The 15,497-nt window shown below is 34.2% G+C and overlaps 1 protein-coding gene across 1 annotated transcript in view; it reads right to left on the reverse strand.

Moving 5' to 3' along the window:
- Positions 1-13,282: 13,282 nt before the first annotated feature.
- Pgi (glucose-6-phosphate isomerase) overlaps positions 13,283-15,497 on the reverse strand; it is a 36,337-nt gene continuing 34,122 nt past the window's right edge. Inside the window, exons 5-7 of the mRNA XM_072531926.1 lie at positions 14,975-15,139; positions 14,529-14,892; positions 13,283-13,572 (exon numbers count right to left, since the gene is read on the reverse strand). Coding sequence (XP_072388027.1) covers positions 13,382-13,572; positions 14,529-14,892; positions 14,975-15,139 — 720 coding nt within the window. The 3' untranslated portion in view covers positions 13,283-13,381. The remainder of the gene's footprint in view (positions 13,573-14,528; positions 14,893-14,974; positions 15,140-15,497) is intronic.

Raw genomic sequence — 15,497 nt, forward strand, 5'->3', positions numbered from 1 at the left:
ACCGCTGTTTTTTTCTATTGTATGTTGTGAATAGCCACGATTTCTTTTAGAAAACTCCTTCTTTTTTTCCAAGGGACAGCTAGATGGAATTCTGTTTTCTCTAATTGTTCCAATTGTGCCGTACCCCAAAAATCGTAGGTAACTAAATAAATTAAATCCTGAAAATAGGTTGTCAACGTGTAAATTGTAGTGTAAACCTGAGTGATTTATCTCTTCAAGCATTCGCACCAAAGGGGATGAACACTTGCCAAAAAGTTTATCGTATTGTTCATTTGAACGTGGATTTCTTCCTTGGTATAGGTCAAAGTTTACCAGATATCCAGTAGAAGTATTTAGCGACCACATTTTATAACCAAAGCGGATTGGTTTATTTCGTATAAATTGTTTACATTGATGGCGGCCATAATACTTTATCATAGACTCGTCATATGATAGATTTTTTGTTGGAACAAAATTTTCAAGACATTTTGTTTTTACTCTGTCAATCAATGGTCGAATTTTCCATGCTTTGTCACTAATATTAGGCTTTGTATTATCTGCGAAATGCAAAAACCTTTGAATTTGCAGAAATCTATTTCGTCTCATTGAATTAGAAACTAAAGTGTTCTTTACATCATCATGAGTATCCCAATACATTCTCTTCGATGGTAATGGATTGTACCCCGATAGCAGGAGAATACCTATAAAACAACGTATTTCTCCAGATGTAATGCATGGGTCAGTTTGGTTTACAAATTGTGCATATCGTTGGAATTCTTCCGCTAAGTAGTTTACTGTCTCATCATCAAAAAATATACTGAACATATCAAGACATGATAGATTTTCATACCTAGAATAATCTTCTTCTGGAAACGAAAAACTTGCAGTCTGTAAGTCTCCTTGAACCCAAGCACAGTTTTTCATTAATACATCTTTTCTTTCATTTTGCCATAGTTGAAACGATGCTCTAGTTTCTCTTTCGGGTGTCTCCACTACTGCTTGTAACTGTAATAGAAATAAATTTTAAACCTAAGCAAATTAAAAAATTACTGGTTATACTTACATCTGTCTGCACTTCTTCATTGTCAGTACCGATCCTTTCGTTGCTAGAAAGTTGTATTTCTGCTTGCGCTGGTAGCTGCCTACCTGTAAAAATAAACAATTATAATATGTACGTATATCATTATTTGTACAACTAAGCACCTGTTAGGTTATTTATGAATCCACCTTCATCTTCATTCGCAGAATCCTCGTCTGTATCAGCACCATTTACATCTGGCGGTGTTATAAAAATATTATCGACTTGCTCAGCTAATTTTTCGTCACCGTAAACCATATCTAGCGCTTCTGCTAACGAAAATCCACGACTGAAAAAAAAATTAAATTATGACTCCGTAAGCGCCCACCGCAACCATATGGTAACGGCGTACTTTGACTATTCCTACCAAATTCGCTACATTTAATTGTTGATAAAATACAACAATTTATAATAAGTTGGAGTATAATAAACTTAGTTTTTTTTAAATACGCAAATATAGTTACTAGAAGACTGTCAAAAATTACTTACGCAAAACGGACGTCCATCTTTTTCTATAAACTCAAACCACACTGTCATATGATTATCTCTCGACGGTTGAGAGAAGACTAAAATACGAATCCGTTACGTTTTATGGGTGCCTGAAGTATTCCTAGAAACGATAGTTTTCAAAATATGTCGCTGACTAGTTCCATGGGCGTACCGCAGAATTTTTAAAAATCATGTGTTTTACGTTACCATATAGTAACGGTGGGCGCTAATGGGTTTATATCTGCCACCCGATGACGTAGGATGGTATGACCGGATGCTGTCAATTGATATTCAGCCATTGGATGACAAGTTGTGGACATAACGTTTTATTGCAACCAACTTTTAAGCAGTTATTGTTCTTTTCGGCAAATATACCGCTCATACCGTTTTATTTATTTCAACCTTTAGTTGCTACTAGTTGTATTTACAGTGTAGTTAACGTACCAGATACGAAGAAACGCGGAAATAATCTTAACCCTGTCGTGTACCTTACACATTATAACCTACCACCCCTTATACCATGATTTATCAAAAAAAAGTTAGTTGTAAGGGAGCAATGTTTAATGTGGTCCAAGTAAAAGCATATTATCATTTAATTATTTTGGTATTACTACATAGAAGTTTTAACAGTATTTATACCTACCTAATTAATTAACGTATTTAGCAGAGCTCACGTAATTAATTTGTTAAAATGAAATTATTAAGTTCTAAATTATTTGCCGTTCTAATACACCTTTATTTGCATTAAACCTAACAGACCAGATATATTATTAATTTAAAAAAATTTAACGCTTCATTAATTTCAAAATGCAATATTCACAGTAGATAAATTGATAATAAAGCAGTTTTTACACATTGCTTAAACCTGAAAACCTATTTATCATCACTAATAGCCGGAATCTGGGAATTGCAACAAACGAAACAGCAAATCAAACATAAATAAAATATGAAATAAAAAGGAGTATTGAAATTGTATGTATGACGTGTGATTTCGGATAAAGGATGCGACATCGAACACTGGTGATACATCACCACTTCACTCGAATTATGAAGAATGTCTTCTTTGTGACTCTAAACTGGTTGGAAGAATAAACTACTTCTGGATTCTTCGATTGTTTATCTGAATTATCTAGAATATTATGTAACAGATATCTACAGTGTGTAAAAGCCAAATGGAATAAATTCATTATTTAGGTTACTGTACATATTTATAAAAAATCCCGAAACACTTCAAATTTAATTATAACTTGACATTCTTTAACGTGAAAATGCAACCCCTACCTTCAACCTCCTTAGAATGACAGGTACAACCCCCAATTTTTAAAACAGGAAGTATAGGCTTGTGATATATCGCTTGAAAGGTCTTTTCATTCTCCATTCAAAAATGTTGTCGCTTTCAAGTTTATTAAGATTAATTAAGATAAAATAAATTAAAATCATGTGGTTACCGAAATTCGCTACAATACAATCAAAAACGAAAATGTAATGCAAAACGTAATAAAATGTAGAACACGAAAAAGAACTATGAATGTTAATGAAGTAGATGTTCAAAATGTTCACCGCGAACGTCTTGGCAACATCCTAATCTCAAATAAAACTGTCTTCTAACATTATTTAACATAACAGGCGTGATCGACCTAATCGCAAGCGTTATTCGTTCTTTTAAGTCATTTAAATCAGAAGGTTTAGTTTTGTACACATGGCTCTTCACATATCCCCATAAAAAGAAATCTAATAATGTAAGATCAGGTGATCGCGCTGGCCATTCAATCGATCCTCCCCTCCCTATCCACCGATTGGGAAATATTGTATCGAGGTACTGCCGGACATTAAGTTGGTAATATGGTGGTGCTCCATCCTGCTGAAACCATATCGTATTCGCTGGAACTTGAGGGTTTCCTGGATCAGGATATAAATTTGCCAACGTTGAAATGACATCATTTTGAAGTAGTGCCAAATAATTGTTGCCATTCAAGTTGCCCTCAATGAAAAAGGGACCAATGATATTGTTTCCTACAATCCCTGCCCAAACATTAACCTTTTGAGGGTATTGAGTGTGTTCTTCTCGCATAGAGTGAGGATTTTCCGTGGCCCAGCAGCGGCAATTTTGCCAATTAGCATGACCGTTAAGTGAAAAAGTACACTCATCAGAAAACATGACGTCTTCTAATTGGATAATATTGTTATCCAACATGTCCATCATTTGCTCACAAAAAAAAGTTCTATCAAAATCGTCTTCCATGAGCTCCTGAGTAGGTATCATCTTATAGGAATGCAATTTATTTTCTTTTAATATGTTTACTATCGATGTATGGTTAGCATTGAATGTAGTGGATGCCTGTCTACTCGATGTATGTGGATTTTCCTGAAACTCAAGCAACACATCTAATTTGAGTTCATCACTCAGTGCATTGGCAGCTGCTTTTTTTATCTGCCTTACATGATCAAACTCGCGAAACTGCTTCTCTATTTTACTTATTGTTCCTTGGGATATAGGCGGTAAATTAGGAAATTTCTCATGAAATAGGCGAGTTACTTCCTGTTGTGTTCGGGTGTTATCTCCGTAACTAATCATTTGTAAAACTGTTATTTTATGCATTTCCATTAATCTAACCATTTTTCAGAATTGAATTGAACGAACTTTTTACTTAAATTAAAATACTGACAACTTAAATAAAACAATTTACTAATGCGTGTTAAAATAACGTTACCACGGAAAGTATTTAAAGTTTTTTATTGGTTACCTTTTAAAAACCACATTGCTATGGTTTTTGTTCACTTTCTCATTATCAAGACCTAAACAGGAAATAGACCAAAGCGGATACTGGAATGGAGACCAAGAGATGATGCCTAACGAAGCAGAGGTCGTCCACCAACACGTTGGACTGACGATCTAAAACGTTGTCATAGGAATTGGATGCAAGAGGCACAAGATCGAAATAGATGGAAAATTATGAGGGAGATCTATGTCCAGCAGTGGATAAGCGAAGATTGAATGATGAAACAGGAAATAAGTTTTGAGTATATTTTAGCGAATTTCAGTAACCACATGATTTTAATTTATTTTATCTTAATTAATCTTAATAAACTTGAAAGCAACAACATTTTTGAATGGAGAATGAAAAGACCTTTCAAACGATATATCACAAGCCTATACTTCCTATTTTAAAAATTGGGGGTTGTACCTGTCATTCTAAGGGGGTTGAAGGTAGGGGTTGCATTTTCACGTTAAAGAATGTCAAGTTATAATTTAAATTTGACGTGTTTCGGGTTTTTTTTATAAATATGTACAGTAACCTAAATAATGAATTAATTTATTCCATTTGGCTTTTACACACTGTATATAAAGACCGTTTATAGTTATAGAAATATAGAAATATATATTTTTTAGAATGTAACACGCTGCTGTTATGATTTTATTAATTCTAATTTATTTATTATTTATTTATTAAAGGTTCTATTTATAACACTTATAAATTTATTAAAGTCTTTATTACTTAATTTATTTACACAACAATTATACAATTTATTGTACTACGGGCGTTACACTTTAATTTACGCGGCGCGAATCTTCAGAAACTAACTGTCCTCTTGATAACAAAATCCTGTTATTCGAGAATAACGATGGATAATGGTTTTATTCGGCCTACTTGGAAACCTCGAGTCGTGGATGACTCATCATAATTCAGGTCTAGAGGTTTCTGGTAAACAAACGCCGAAATGACTAGAACAAAAACAGAATTAGTCATAATATATTTACAGTTTTAAACGCCCCATAATTATCGTAACACTGCCTTTATCCACTAACCTTTTCACACCTTTTATCTGTTTTATGACGGATAATATTGAACGTGGCTTATAACGCTAATAAGTGTATGTTCTTCGCAGTTCCTAACATTTGGTTTCTTAGAAATAGCAATGAATGTTAATTTAAGCCAATTTGTAGGAATATAGTCACTGTCATAAATTTTGTCGAAGAGTTCACACAAAATGTTTCTATCATATTTTCCTTTTAACAGTGTTCCAAGCTTAAGCTTTAAATAATCAAATATAAACAGGATTACCCCACAAAATATTTAGTATAGTGCGATTTATTTGTATTTGATATGGTGTTTTCTTCTCAAGTTTTTAAAAAATTATGGCAATCATTGGATTTTTTGTGCGCAGACGAAAGAAAAATGTAAAGCATTTTTAAAAATCCAAGAGAATAACGTAGTGAAGGAAATTATGAATGACCACAATCTTAGTCAATTAGACGAAGATTTACATAATCGTCAAATTTTAAGTAACCCCTTAAAGCGAAAGGCTGTGAAAGACATTAGTGAACGACCTATGAAAATTTTACAGAAGACATTACGAAATAGCGATATTATTACCTTGACCACCAAGGATGTGGGATTGGTCCGAAAAAAATGTATATCGCCTAATGATCTCTTCTGTCTAAATTACCAAAAAGTATGGAAGAAACTAATGAAATAGTTAAAACAATTCCAGTGAAAACCAACAAAAACGATGATTTTCTAATGGTAAACGACATAGAAAAGCAAATTGTTATGTTTTCCTTTAACAGCAATTTATAATTGATTCAAACAATCAATAGTATCAAAAGCAAATCTTCATGTAGTACGGATGGACTATCCATAAAAACTGTCTTAAATCTCCCAAAAAATGTGTAAAGTCCTGGTCTCACTAATTAATGATTCCTTCGAAAAAGGTAATTTTCCAGAGTACCTAAAGACACCAGTTATTATTCCTCTTTATAAGGATGGTGAAAAATCGAATGTCTGCAACTATAGACCTATTGCCTTACTAGCGATCCTATCCAAAATTATTGAGACTTATAAAACCCCTAATTATGTCCTTTCTCGTTGAAAACAACATTTTATCACAAAGTCAGTTCGGCTTTTTATCTAGTAAATGTACAGCAACCTTAAATGATCCCTTCATATTGATTTGTTAAGTAAGAAACTAGCCTCAGCCTGCCATGCAATAATATCTGTTTCGAAGGAAACCAATTTAGAATCTTCCAAAATAACATATTTTTCTTTGTTCGAGTCTCATCTTCGATATGGTCTTCCTTTTTGAGGTTCTAGTACAGCTGCACAATCTGATATTATTTTTAAATTACAAAAAAGAGCAATAAGGTATCTTTTTGGCCCAGTAGAATAACACATTTCAGAAGCTACTGCAAAAATCACGGGATTTCAACTCTTCCCTAAATATTTTAGAAACTGTCTGCTTAATTTGTAAACACCTATATATTTTTGCAGCAAGAGCTAATCATGACTACTCCACCAGAAATTCAAGCTTTGATGTGTGTTTACTGATCCCGTCCACTTAGTAAAGAAATCTATATTATATCGGCAAAAAAATCTCCCTTTGCAACTTAAATCTACAACTTCTTTCCGTAAGTTCTGTAAAATGACAAAAGCCTATCTATCTGAAAGACCATATTATTCGGTAGAAGAGTTTCTTAACGAGTAGCTAAGAAATTGCAGTAGGTACCTTTATGTACAAGTAACTGAAGTATTTTTATATATATTTGGGTATCACATGCAGCAACTTAAACTTATTAGTTCGTAAGGTTTTATTGTGTGATATTGTGATATTTATTTTGTGATATTGACTATTTATGTAATTTCAGTAAATTTTAAATTGTTATTGTTATTTTTCTAACTTTGTAAACTTTGTCCATAAAATTGTACAATTTTCAATGACAATAAAGCATATTTTAATTCTATCTTATTCTATTGAAGCGCTGCTGATTCCATTTGGGACATTCTTGGTACTCATATTTGACATATATAATGAATTACATTGACATATATAATTGTATAAATTTTTTTTTTGTTTATTTATGATGTGTATGTGTGTTTTGTCTTTTCCTGTGTTTTTTACTGATTTCCCATATGCCACACTGTTGCAATTTTAATGAATTTTTTTTTCTGTATTCAGGTGGTGCAAAATTCTGGCACTAGGCTTATCATCCTTTTACAAGGGCACACAGACAGTGAGCTAGGAAAATATTTAACATACTGCTTTGGAATTCCATTTCTCACCCCAAAAGAAGTAGGACATTGTTTTCTTGAAATCATCAATACAACCACAAAATCATAGAATAGTGTAATTTGCGAACTAGTCGATAATCAGAATTGGCTAAGTTTCTGCCAGAAATATGGGCGAAGATGTCGAGCAGTTTGCAGTGGACGACGAATGGATATGAGAACTTTCATTCCAGGTTTAACTCGTCATTTCATTTGTCCATCCTCATATATTTCAATATTTTTAGTTTTTCAATATCTTGGTGTTTATTGAGAGTAAACCAAATATAAGACCAAATACTCACCATGTCGGGATAGCATCATGAGATTTTTTCCTCCTGATTTAGTATGAAGTCACTAACGGGTGAATTTTACTGTCATCCTTGCATGTTGTTGTCTTTTTAAAGACTGATCACATGCTGTAAATTTTTCTGACGAGTATTCTCAAGTTAGTTGATTTCATGTAATCCAATGAATTATCTTAAAATAAAGTCGTCCCAGGACTGCAACTCAACAATATTGGCAACATCATTTTAAAGTCGTCTACTTTAAAATGTATAATATATGTCTGAATTGTCAATATGAATAAGTCACATAAAATTAAATTATTAGAAGAATGTTTCACCAAGTAACAAAAAAAAAACAAAATTTGCCTAATGTATTAATGTTTGTATGTTGATGATTTCCGAAACGTTAAAAATAAACTTATTTTAAACTTATATCGGACAGTTACATAGTTAGTACAGTTAGATACAACAAACAGTTGGAAAGAGAGATGTAGCAAAAGCTGTAGATGCTGAGCAAGGACAAACAATTACGGCTGTTTGCTGTATGTCCATTTTTCTTATTTGCTCGAAAACGGATGAATCGTCTTCTAATCAAAGATGGGCCCACTGCCAGCGACATGGCTATTACTGATAGTGGTCACGTGAACACTCCCATGTTTATCAAGTACCTGGAGCATTTTAAAAAAACATACAAGTCCAACAGAGGAAAACCCCGTTCTTCTGATTCTAGATATTCATGTATTGCACACAAGTCTTCAAGCAGTAACATTTGCAAAAGATAATTTCATCCATTTATTAAGTCTATCACATAGCAGCCATAAGACCCAGCCACTCGACCGGGCATGTTTCAAACCATTAAAAGCTTATTATGAGAGCGTTGCTGACAGCTGGACCAGTTCCCATCCAGGACAGGTTCTCTCCATTTACCATGTGGCTGATCTCTTTTCCACAGTATTTGCAAAAACTGCTACTGTAGATATAGCAAGAGATAGCTTTCAGTCTACAGGAATCTACTTACTAGATAAAAATATTTTTTAGGGCGTAGATTTTATGCCGGCGGAAATAACAGAGCAAGATTTAAGTGAAGATCTAGACGATGAAGGTCATATTTGTATCCAGTTTCAGAAAGAAGAAGTACTTGTTACTGATGCGATAGAGCCCCAGCCGTCATCAAAATCGAAAATCATAATTTCTGTACCTGGTCCTTCAAATATTTAAAAAAGAAAATGTTACTGACACGAAAGAGCCCCAGCCGTCATCAAAATCAGAACGGACAGTAATTTCGCCTTCAGACATTATTACCTTCCCAAAAACTAAACGAACCAGGAAAAGTTTGAAGTCAACCCTACTAACATCGACATCTAATAAGGAGCGACTTTTAGAAAAACAAAAAGAAAAGAAGAAAGCAGAAAAAGAGAAGGAGAGGAAAGCATTACTGAAGAATCAAAAGGTCAAATCTCAAAGTACTAAAGTTCGTGCTGCCAAAAGGAAAGTTTTCGACGAATCATCATCTGATTAATTGATTAATCAGTAGAACTCTCCTATCAAGAAAGTATTGATTCTTGTGATATTCATTTTTCCGATAACGATGAAGAGTAAGACCAAATTTGTTGTACCAAATATTTTACCTGATGACTTTGTCGTAATGAAGGTTTTTGGAAAAAAATCATACATATTATTTGTCGTCAAAGTCTGTCAAGTAAATGATGGTTATGAACATTTTGTTTTCGTGAACCAACGGATAGCTTTTTTTCGAAAGGATGTGTTAAGGCTTTCAAAGCCAATAAAAAGAAAAATCTCTTTCTGATTTTCAAACTCAGTAGGATTCTCTGACGACCTCGCCAAATACAGTTCTCTTTTAGATTAACGTTTTGTATTTTACGTTTAGTTTTTTTCAATAAAGATTGGTTTCTTTTAAACGCCTACCATCTCCTTTATTTGGGGTTTTGTACATTTTAGTTTTGGAGCAAAAATACACACTTCCGTACTACTGCCCCATTTGTATTGGCAAGAGTACGCAAATGAATATTTTTTAAAAACTTTTTTTTTATTTATTAGTAAACTTTTAGAACTACTGTCGATACTTAAAATGGAAAAACAATATGTAAGCTCTCCCGTAATAACATTGGAAAAGTTCTAAACTGTTATAATTTCTGGAGACAACAGGAAATAACGAAACTGCGTGTTTTTGCCCCCAACTACCTAAATAAATGATTTAGAATGTCATTAATTGTAGGTTAGGTAGACTTAATGTTTACTGTAAATATTTTAGGTGTACATTTTTACTAACTAATCTAACTAAATAATAATTTACTAGTTTACCGACTAATCCCCACGTAGGCACTAGACTTAATTTACCCATCTTCAGGACTCAACTCGTCTATCATAAAGACTCATTCTGGAACTCAACTATCAACTAGGTTACTCCGCTTATTTCTTACTAGATAATTATCTTGTAGAGATTTCCAGCTATGTAATCTACTTGTAGGCAATTTGTAAAGAATCTTCTTAATGATGAAATCTTCCTCAGATCAACACTGCAATATCTCTCTTATTTCGTAGATCGTCCGAAAGCACCCGCTATACTTCAAACTGTGCATTATATCTACTTTTGAATTTATATCTTCAACAATAATTCACGAGCTTGTTGGTCTACTTTTTTGTGGTGGTAGAATATACTTGATTTATATTTATGCAACTTCCATTTAATCGAATTAAAATTTAAGGGATGCAATCAAATCTAAAAGTCCAATGAGAGTAAATATATAACAAAGAGTAACACTCGATTTGTTAAACCACACAAAAAATGTCACAATAAAGCAGTAATCGCTACTAATGTACATATATGTCAAAGGGAGATATATCTTTTAATCTAGTTTTTAAAATTTAATTATATTCTTTGATTTTGATCTATCCAGCGAAAACATTTATCATAGTATCTTCAAACTTTGGTGCAGTCTCATATTCTTTAACAACGCGTTTTCAGTATTAACATGTCCTCTTCTGTGTGTTCCAATTCTTTACTAAATATTTCCGACCATTGGTGACCGTTGACTTTAATGGCAGCGGCGCAGAAAAGATCTGTAGTCATTATTTGAAACCATATTTTTAAGTTTGATTGCCAGGAGATTCTTCTTCTAGAACTACTTTTAACATGGATTTTCTCTGGCTTTAGTTTTAGAACTTTATATCTGTTGTTATCTTTCATTACGTGGGCTAGTGGTCTAGATATTCGAGCTTGCGGTTTTGAAATGTTTGAAACACTTCCTGTCTTTACATAGTCTTCTCAATACTTTTTCATAAGATTTATTATGAGTTATGGTTCTTCCAGAGAATCCTGAGTAACCTTTTATATAGCGACATTTGTAAAGTTCTGCATACATCTGTAAGAGTCCATGTTTTCTTTAATTTTTCTTTCACCTTAAGGTCACGCCTATGAAATAAGTTCGACATCCTCCAAAAAGACAATATTGCTTTGTTCATTATACTAGGGTAGTTCGATAAGTACTTAGCCTACAAAAGAAAAACGAAAATTTTGGAAAAGTGGTGATTTATTTCTCAACATAGTCTGTTGGTTTGATAAATTTGACCCAGCTATGCTCCAACTTCTTTAACGCGCCTGAAAAATACGTTTTCTCGAGGTCTGCAAAGTAGGCTTCTGTGACGGCGATGTCTTCCTCATTCGACTTAAATTTCTGCCCGGCGAGTGACTTTTTTAAGTTTGGAAACAAAAAGAAGTCGCACGCGAACGCGGAGATATGAGCAGATGTGTTGTCATGACGGAAGAACACTTTTTTCTTCCTCAAATGGGGTCTTTTTTTCTGAAATTCGGCGTCAAATCGGCCCAATAATTCGACGTAGTAGAGTGACTGTGACTGTTTTGCTCTTCTCCAGGTAGTCGATGTGGATCACCGCTTGTTAATCTCAGAAAATGGTGGTCAGCATCTTTCTTGTCGATAGGACAGTCTTCGCCTTCTTCAGAGACGTTCGCCGGGTGTCGTCCACTGTTTCGACTGTTCTTTGGTTTCTAGTGTGTACCAGTGACCAGTGGATCCATGTTTCGTCGACGGTTACAAAACGACGTAGAAACTCCTTCGCAACCACTGCTCTGAAGTGGTTTCACAGTTGCGCTCGTTGTCCAGAGTGAACAAACGCGGCACTTATCGCGCAGACAACTTTCTCATGTCCAAAATTCATGCAGGATAGGATATACACGGTCTTTTGGGATTCCTACTGTCTCAGCTATCTCGGGCACCTTCAGTCGGCGATCTGCAAATACCAGATCGTGGATTTTTGTCACGTTATCCTCCGTGGTAGCCATTTTCGGGGCACTGAGGCATGGTTCATCAAAAACCGACGTGTGAACGCATTGAAACTCGTTAAACCAATTTCTGACAGTGGTTATCGACGGAGAAGAGCTACGGTACACAGCATCCAAGCGCTCTTTGATTTCGCTGCGTGATTTCCCTTCCAAAAACAAAAAGACAAATCACCGACCGATATTGCACTTTTCCATTTTTTTTAATCCACGGACACGTCTGCTTTCACACACGGTCAAAACAAAACTACGAGTCCGATTCGGCGGAAATTTTGACATTAACCGTTTACGAGAATGTATTACTTATCGGAGTCCTTCTGCTGAAGCTGCATTACTATACTTAAAGTTTGCCTCTATGTTCGTTCCCTCTACATTTTTATTAATGGATTCAGAAGAGTTAATCATTTTTGAGTCCTCTTCTAGAATACCTCTTTTTTGTGTGAAATCATTTTATTCCCACACACAAATCTAACGTTAATGACATAGCTGCAGCCCCTATAAAATGTCTTTAGTTTATCCGCAGGTGTTTATTTGGTTATACCTTATTTACATCCTATTTGCTTTATATATGCTCATAGGGCGTTCTCTATTAGCCATTGGGACGTGCCATGCTGGTGATGAAAACTTCCCCACTCAGTCTGCAGTCTATTAATGCAGTATTAAGACTCGTCCATTATTAATTTTAATATGAGAGGATTTAATAAACTTATCCTTTTTTTCGAAGAATCGAGAAGTACTGACCACCATCAAATCTCGAAAGTTACAGTTCTTCGGACATATTATGCGAAATAAATCCAGATATGCTCTCCTTCAAGCCATACTGCAAGGAAAAATATTTGGAAAACGAGGTCCAGGAAGAAAAAGAATGATCGCCAACATTCGTAACGGATGGGCACATCAAGAAGAATCCTTTTTTCCCTTTATTTCCCATTACCTACTCCTCCCATCGCAGAGCAAAATGAGTATCATACTCATTCGTACCATTTTGGATACCATATAAATGATCATTTTGGAGATTATCATTGTTTAAACTGTGTGGATGATACAATTAACTTACAAATTAACATCAAGAATCAAGAAAATACATATAAAATTTGCACATTGTTTTTATTAAAAACAGCGCTAACATGGCAATATAGATTTGTTTTCTAATATATAAATATTACATCCTGATATCTGCGTCAAAACACTAGGAGCTGTTAGCTTTAATGAAGTTGATAAGCCCGTTCGTGGATGCATCGTGAGAAGAAACGGGCTTGGAATCTTGCAATTCGGGCTCTATTGCCTTTGCCAACTGTTTACCTAATTCTACTCCCCATTGATCATAGGAATTAATATCCCAGATAATTCCTTGAGTGAAGATTTTTTGTTCATATAAAGCTGAAACAAAAAATAAAAATGCTATATTATCCTACATTATTAGAATATATTTGAAAGAATATCGTCCACAAATAAAAAAATCATTCCAATTCTGCATTCTAAATTAAATACCATTCTGTTTTCGGGTTGTTCATTGACATGAACGAATTTATTTATGAAGTGAAAACTTGTTTAGCGACTTTGTGCACTGTTTTAATGGAGAAAAAGCATTGAATACGCGACAGTGTATTCAATGCTTTTTCGGCTCGACGGATCGTCAGGTCTCTTTAGAAAGGGGTAAGGTAACTAGTACAATGACGGAAAAAATAAACATGGCTGCCAAAAGGGCATTACATCATATCTCCGTTGTTATTGGTCCGATTGGAGCGTGTTATGCGTTAAATGAAAGGCTAAGTCACTACTGCGTTGCCAAGGATACATTCATACAAGATAATTTTATACAAGTAAGAATAAGGAACTTTTACCAGGAGGTAAAAAAAACAGTGAACAATATCCAGGAGTACGAAAATACTATGGAAGTAAAAAAGAAACCCCAAGGAAACAAGAAATGAGAGCTAGGTAGAGGAAAGGAGTGTTTAAAAATTCTGCTTAAGAAAAAACGGTATTAAGAGAATAAGAAAAAACTGAAAGGTAAAGTCCAAGTGGAAACAGTGCAAATGATGACCATGAATGAAATATAAGAAGTCATAACAAGTATAAAGCCCCTTCCATAAAAAGCGTGAGAGATCAAAGTGCGATAATTACAGAGGTATTAATTTTCTAGATGTAAAATTGAGAAAGAAAGAGAGAAGAAAGAAAGAAATATGAGAAGCTGATAAATCAAAAACCTGATGAAGAAACTGAGGAGAAAGAAACCTAGAGATGTAGTTAAAATGATGGGTTTGAGATTTTATGTGAAGTAATCTACCAAACTCTAGGAAATCCTGTTAGTTGTTAATATATTACCACATACTTACCAATTAAAGCTCCAAGAATAAATGGAGTAACCTTTTTAACAACAATACTGTTAGTTGGTCTATTGCCCAGAAATACTTTGTGAGGTAATATTTTCTGTAGAGCTTCGCCTTGTAAACCTTGCTTCTCCAACTCGGCTTTAGCCTGTTCTGGAGTTTTTCCGGCCATTAAAGCCTCGGTTTGCGCCAAGAAATTGGCTAAAAGAATCTTGTGATGCGTTCCACCGCTAATTGGATTATGTGTGTTGGCTGGTGCGATAAAGTCCGCTGGAATGGTTTTGGTACCTTGATGGATAAGTTGGTAGAAAGCGTGTTGTCCGTTAGTACCAGGTTCTCCCCACACTATTGGTCCAGTTTGGAAGTTAACCTTAAAATTTATATCGATTTACTTTATAACTTCAAAACCAAATATTATAAATTCAAATAAATAATCAGTAACACCATTTTACCTGTTCACCACTGCGTGTTATATATTTTCCGTTACTTTCCATGTCACCTTGTTGGAAGTAGGCAGCAAACCTATGTAGGTATTGGTCGTATGGAAGAAGCGCATGTGTCTCCGCTCCAAAAAAGTTGCCATACCAAACTCCCAAGAGAGCCAAAATAACGGAAGCCTAAAATTTGAAAAAAAAATGGTACATGATTCAGGTATAACAGCACATTATCGTATGAAAATACTTTAAAATTTTCAAATTGGGCATACAGTATCAAAATAAAAAAATTTAAAAGAAAAATACCTATTGTCCCTCCCCTATTATCTATACAGGGTGGTCTTCAAGTAATTGTACAAAAACCAACAATATATTATACACTTTAAAATATTACGATTTAAGCCAACTTGCTTTAATAAAATGTTTATAATAAGAAAGATGCAGGGTGTTAAAATGGAAATTTAAAACTTTATTTTTCGCTATAACTTTTATGTTTATAAACACTGACGTATAAAAATTTACAACTGGATGCTCTTGAGTA

This window comes from Diabrotica undecimpunctata, chromosome 5, assembly GCF_040954645.1.
Source record: "Diabrotica undecimpunctata isolate CICGRU chromosome 5, icDiaUnde3, whole genome shotgun sequence".
Classification (NCBI taxonomy): Eukaryota; Metazoa; Arthropoda; class Insecta; order Coleoptera; family Chrysomelidae; genus Diabrotica; species Diabrotica undecimpunctata.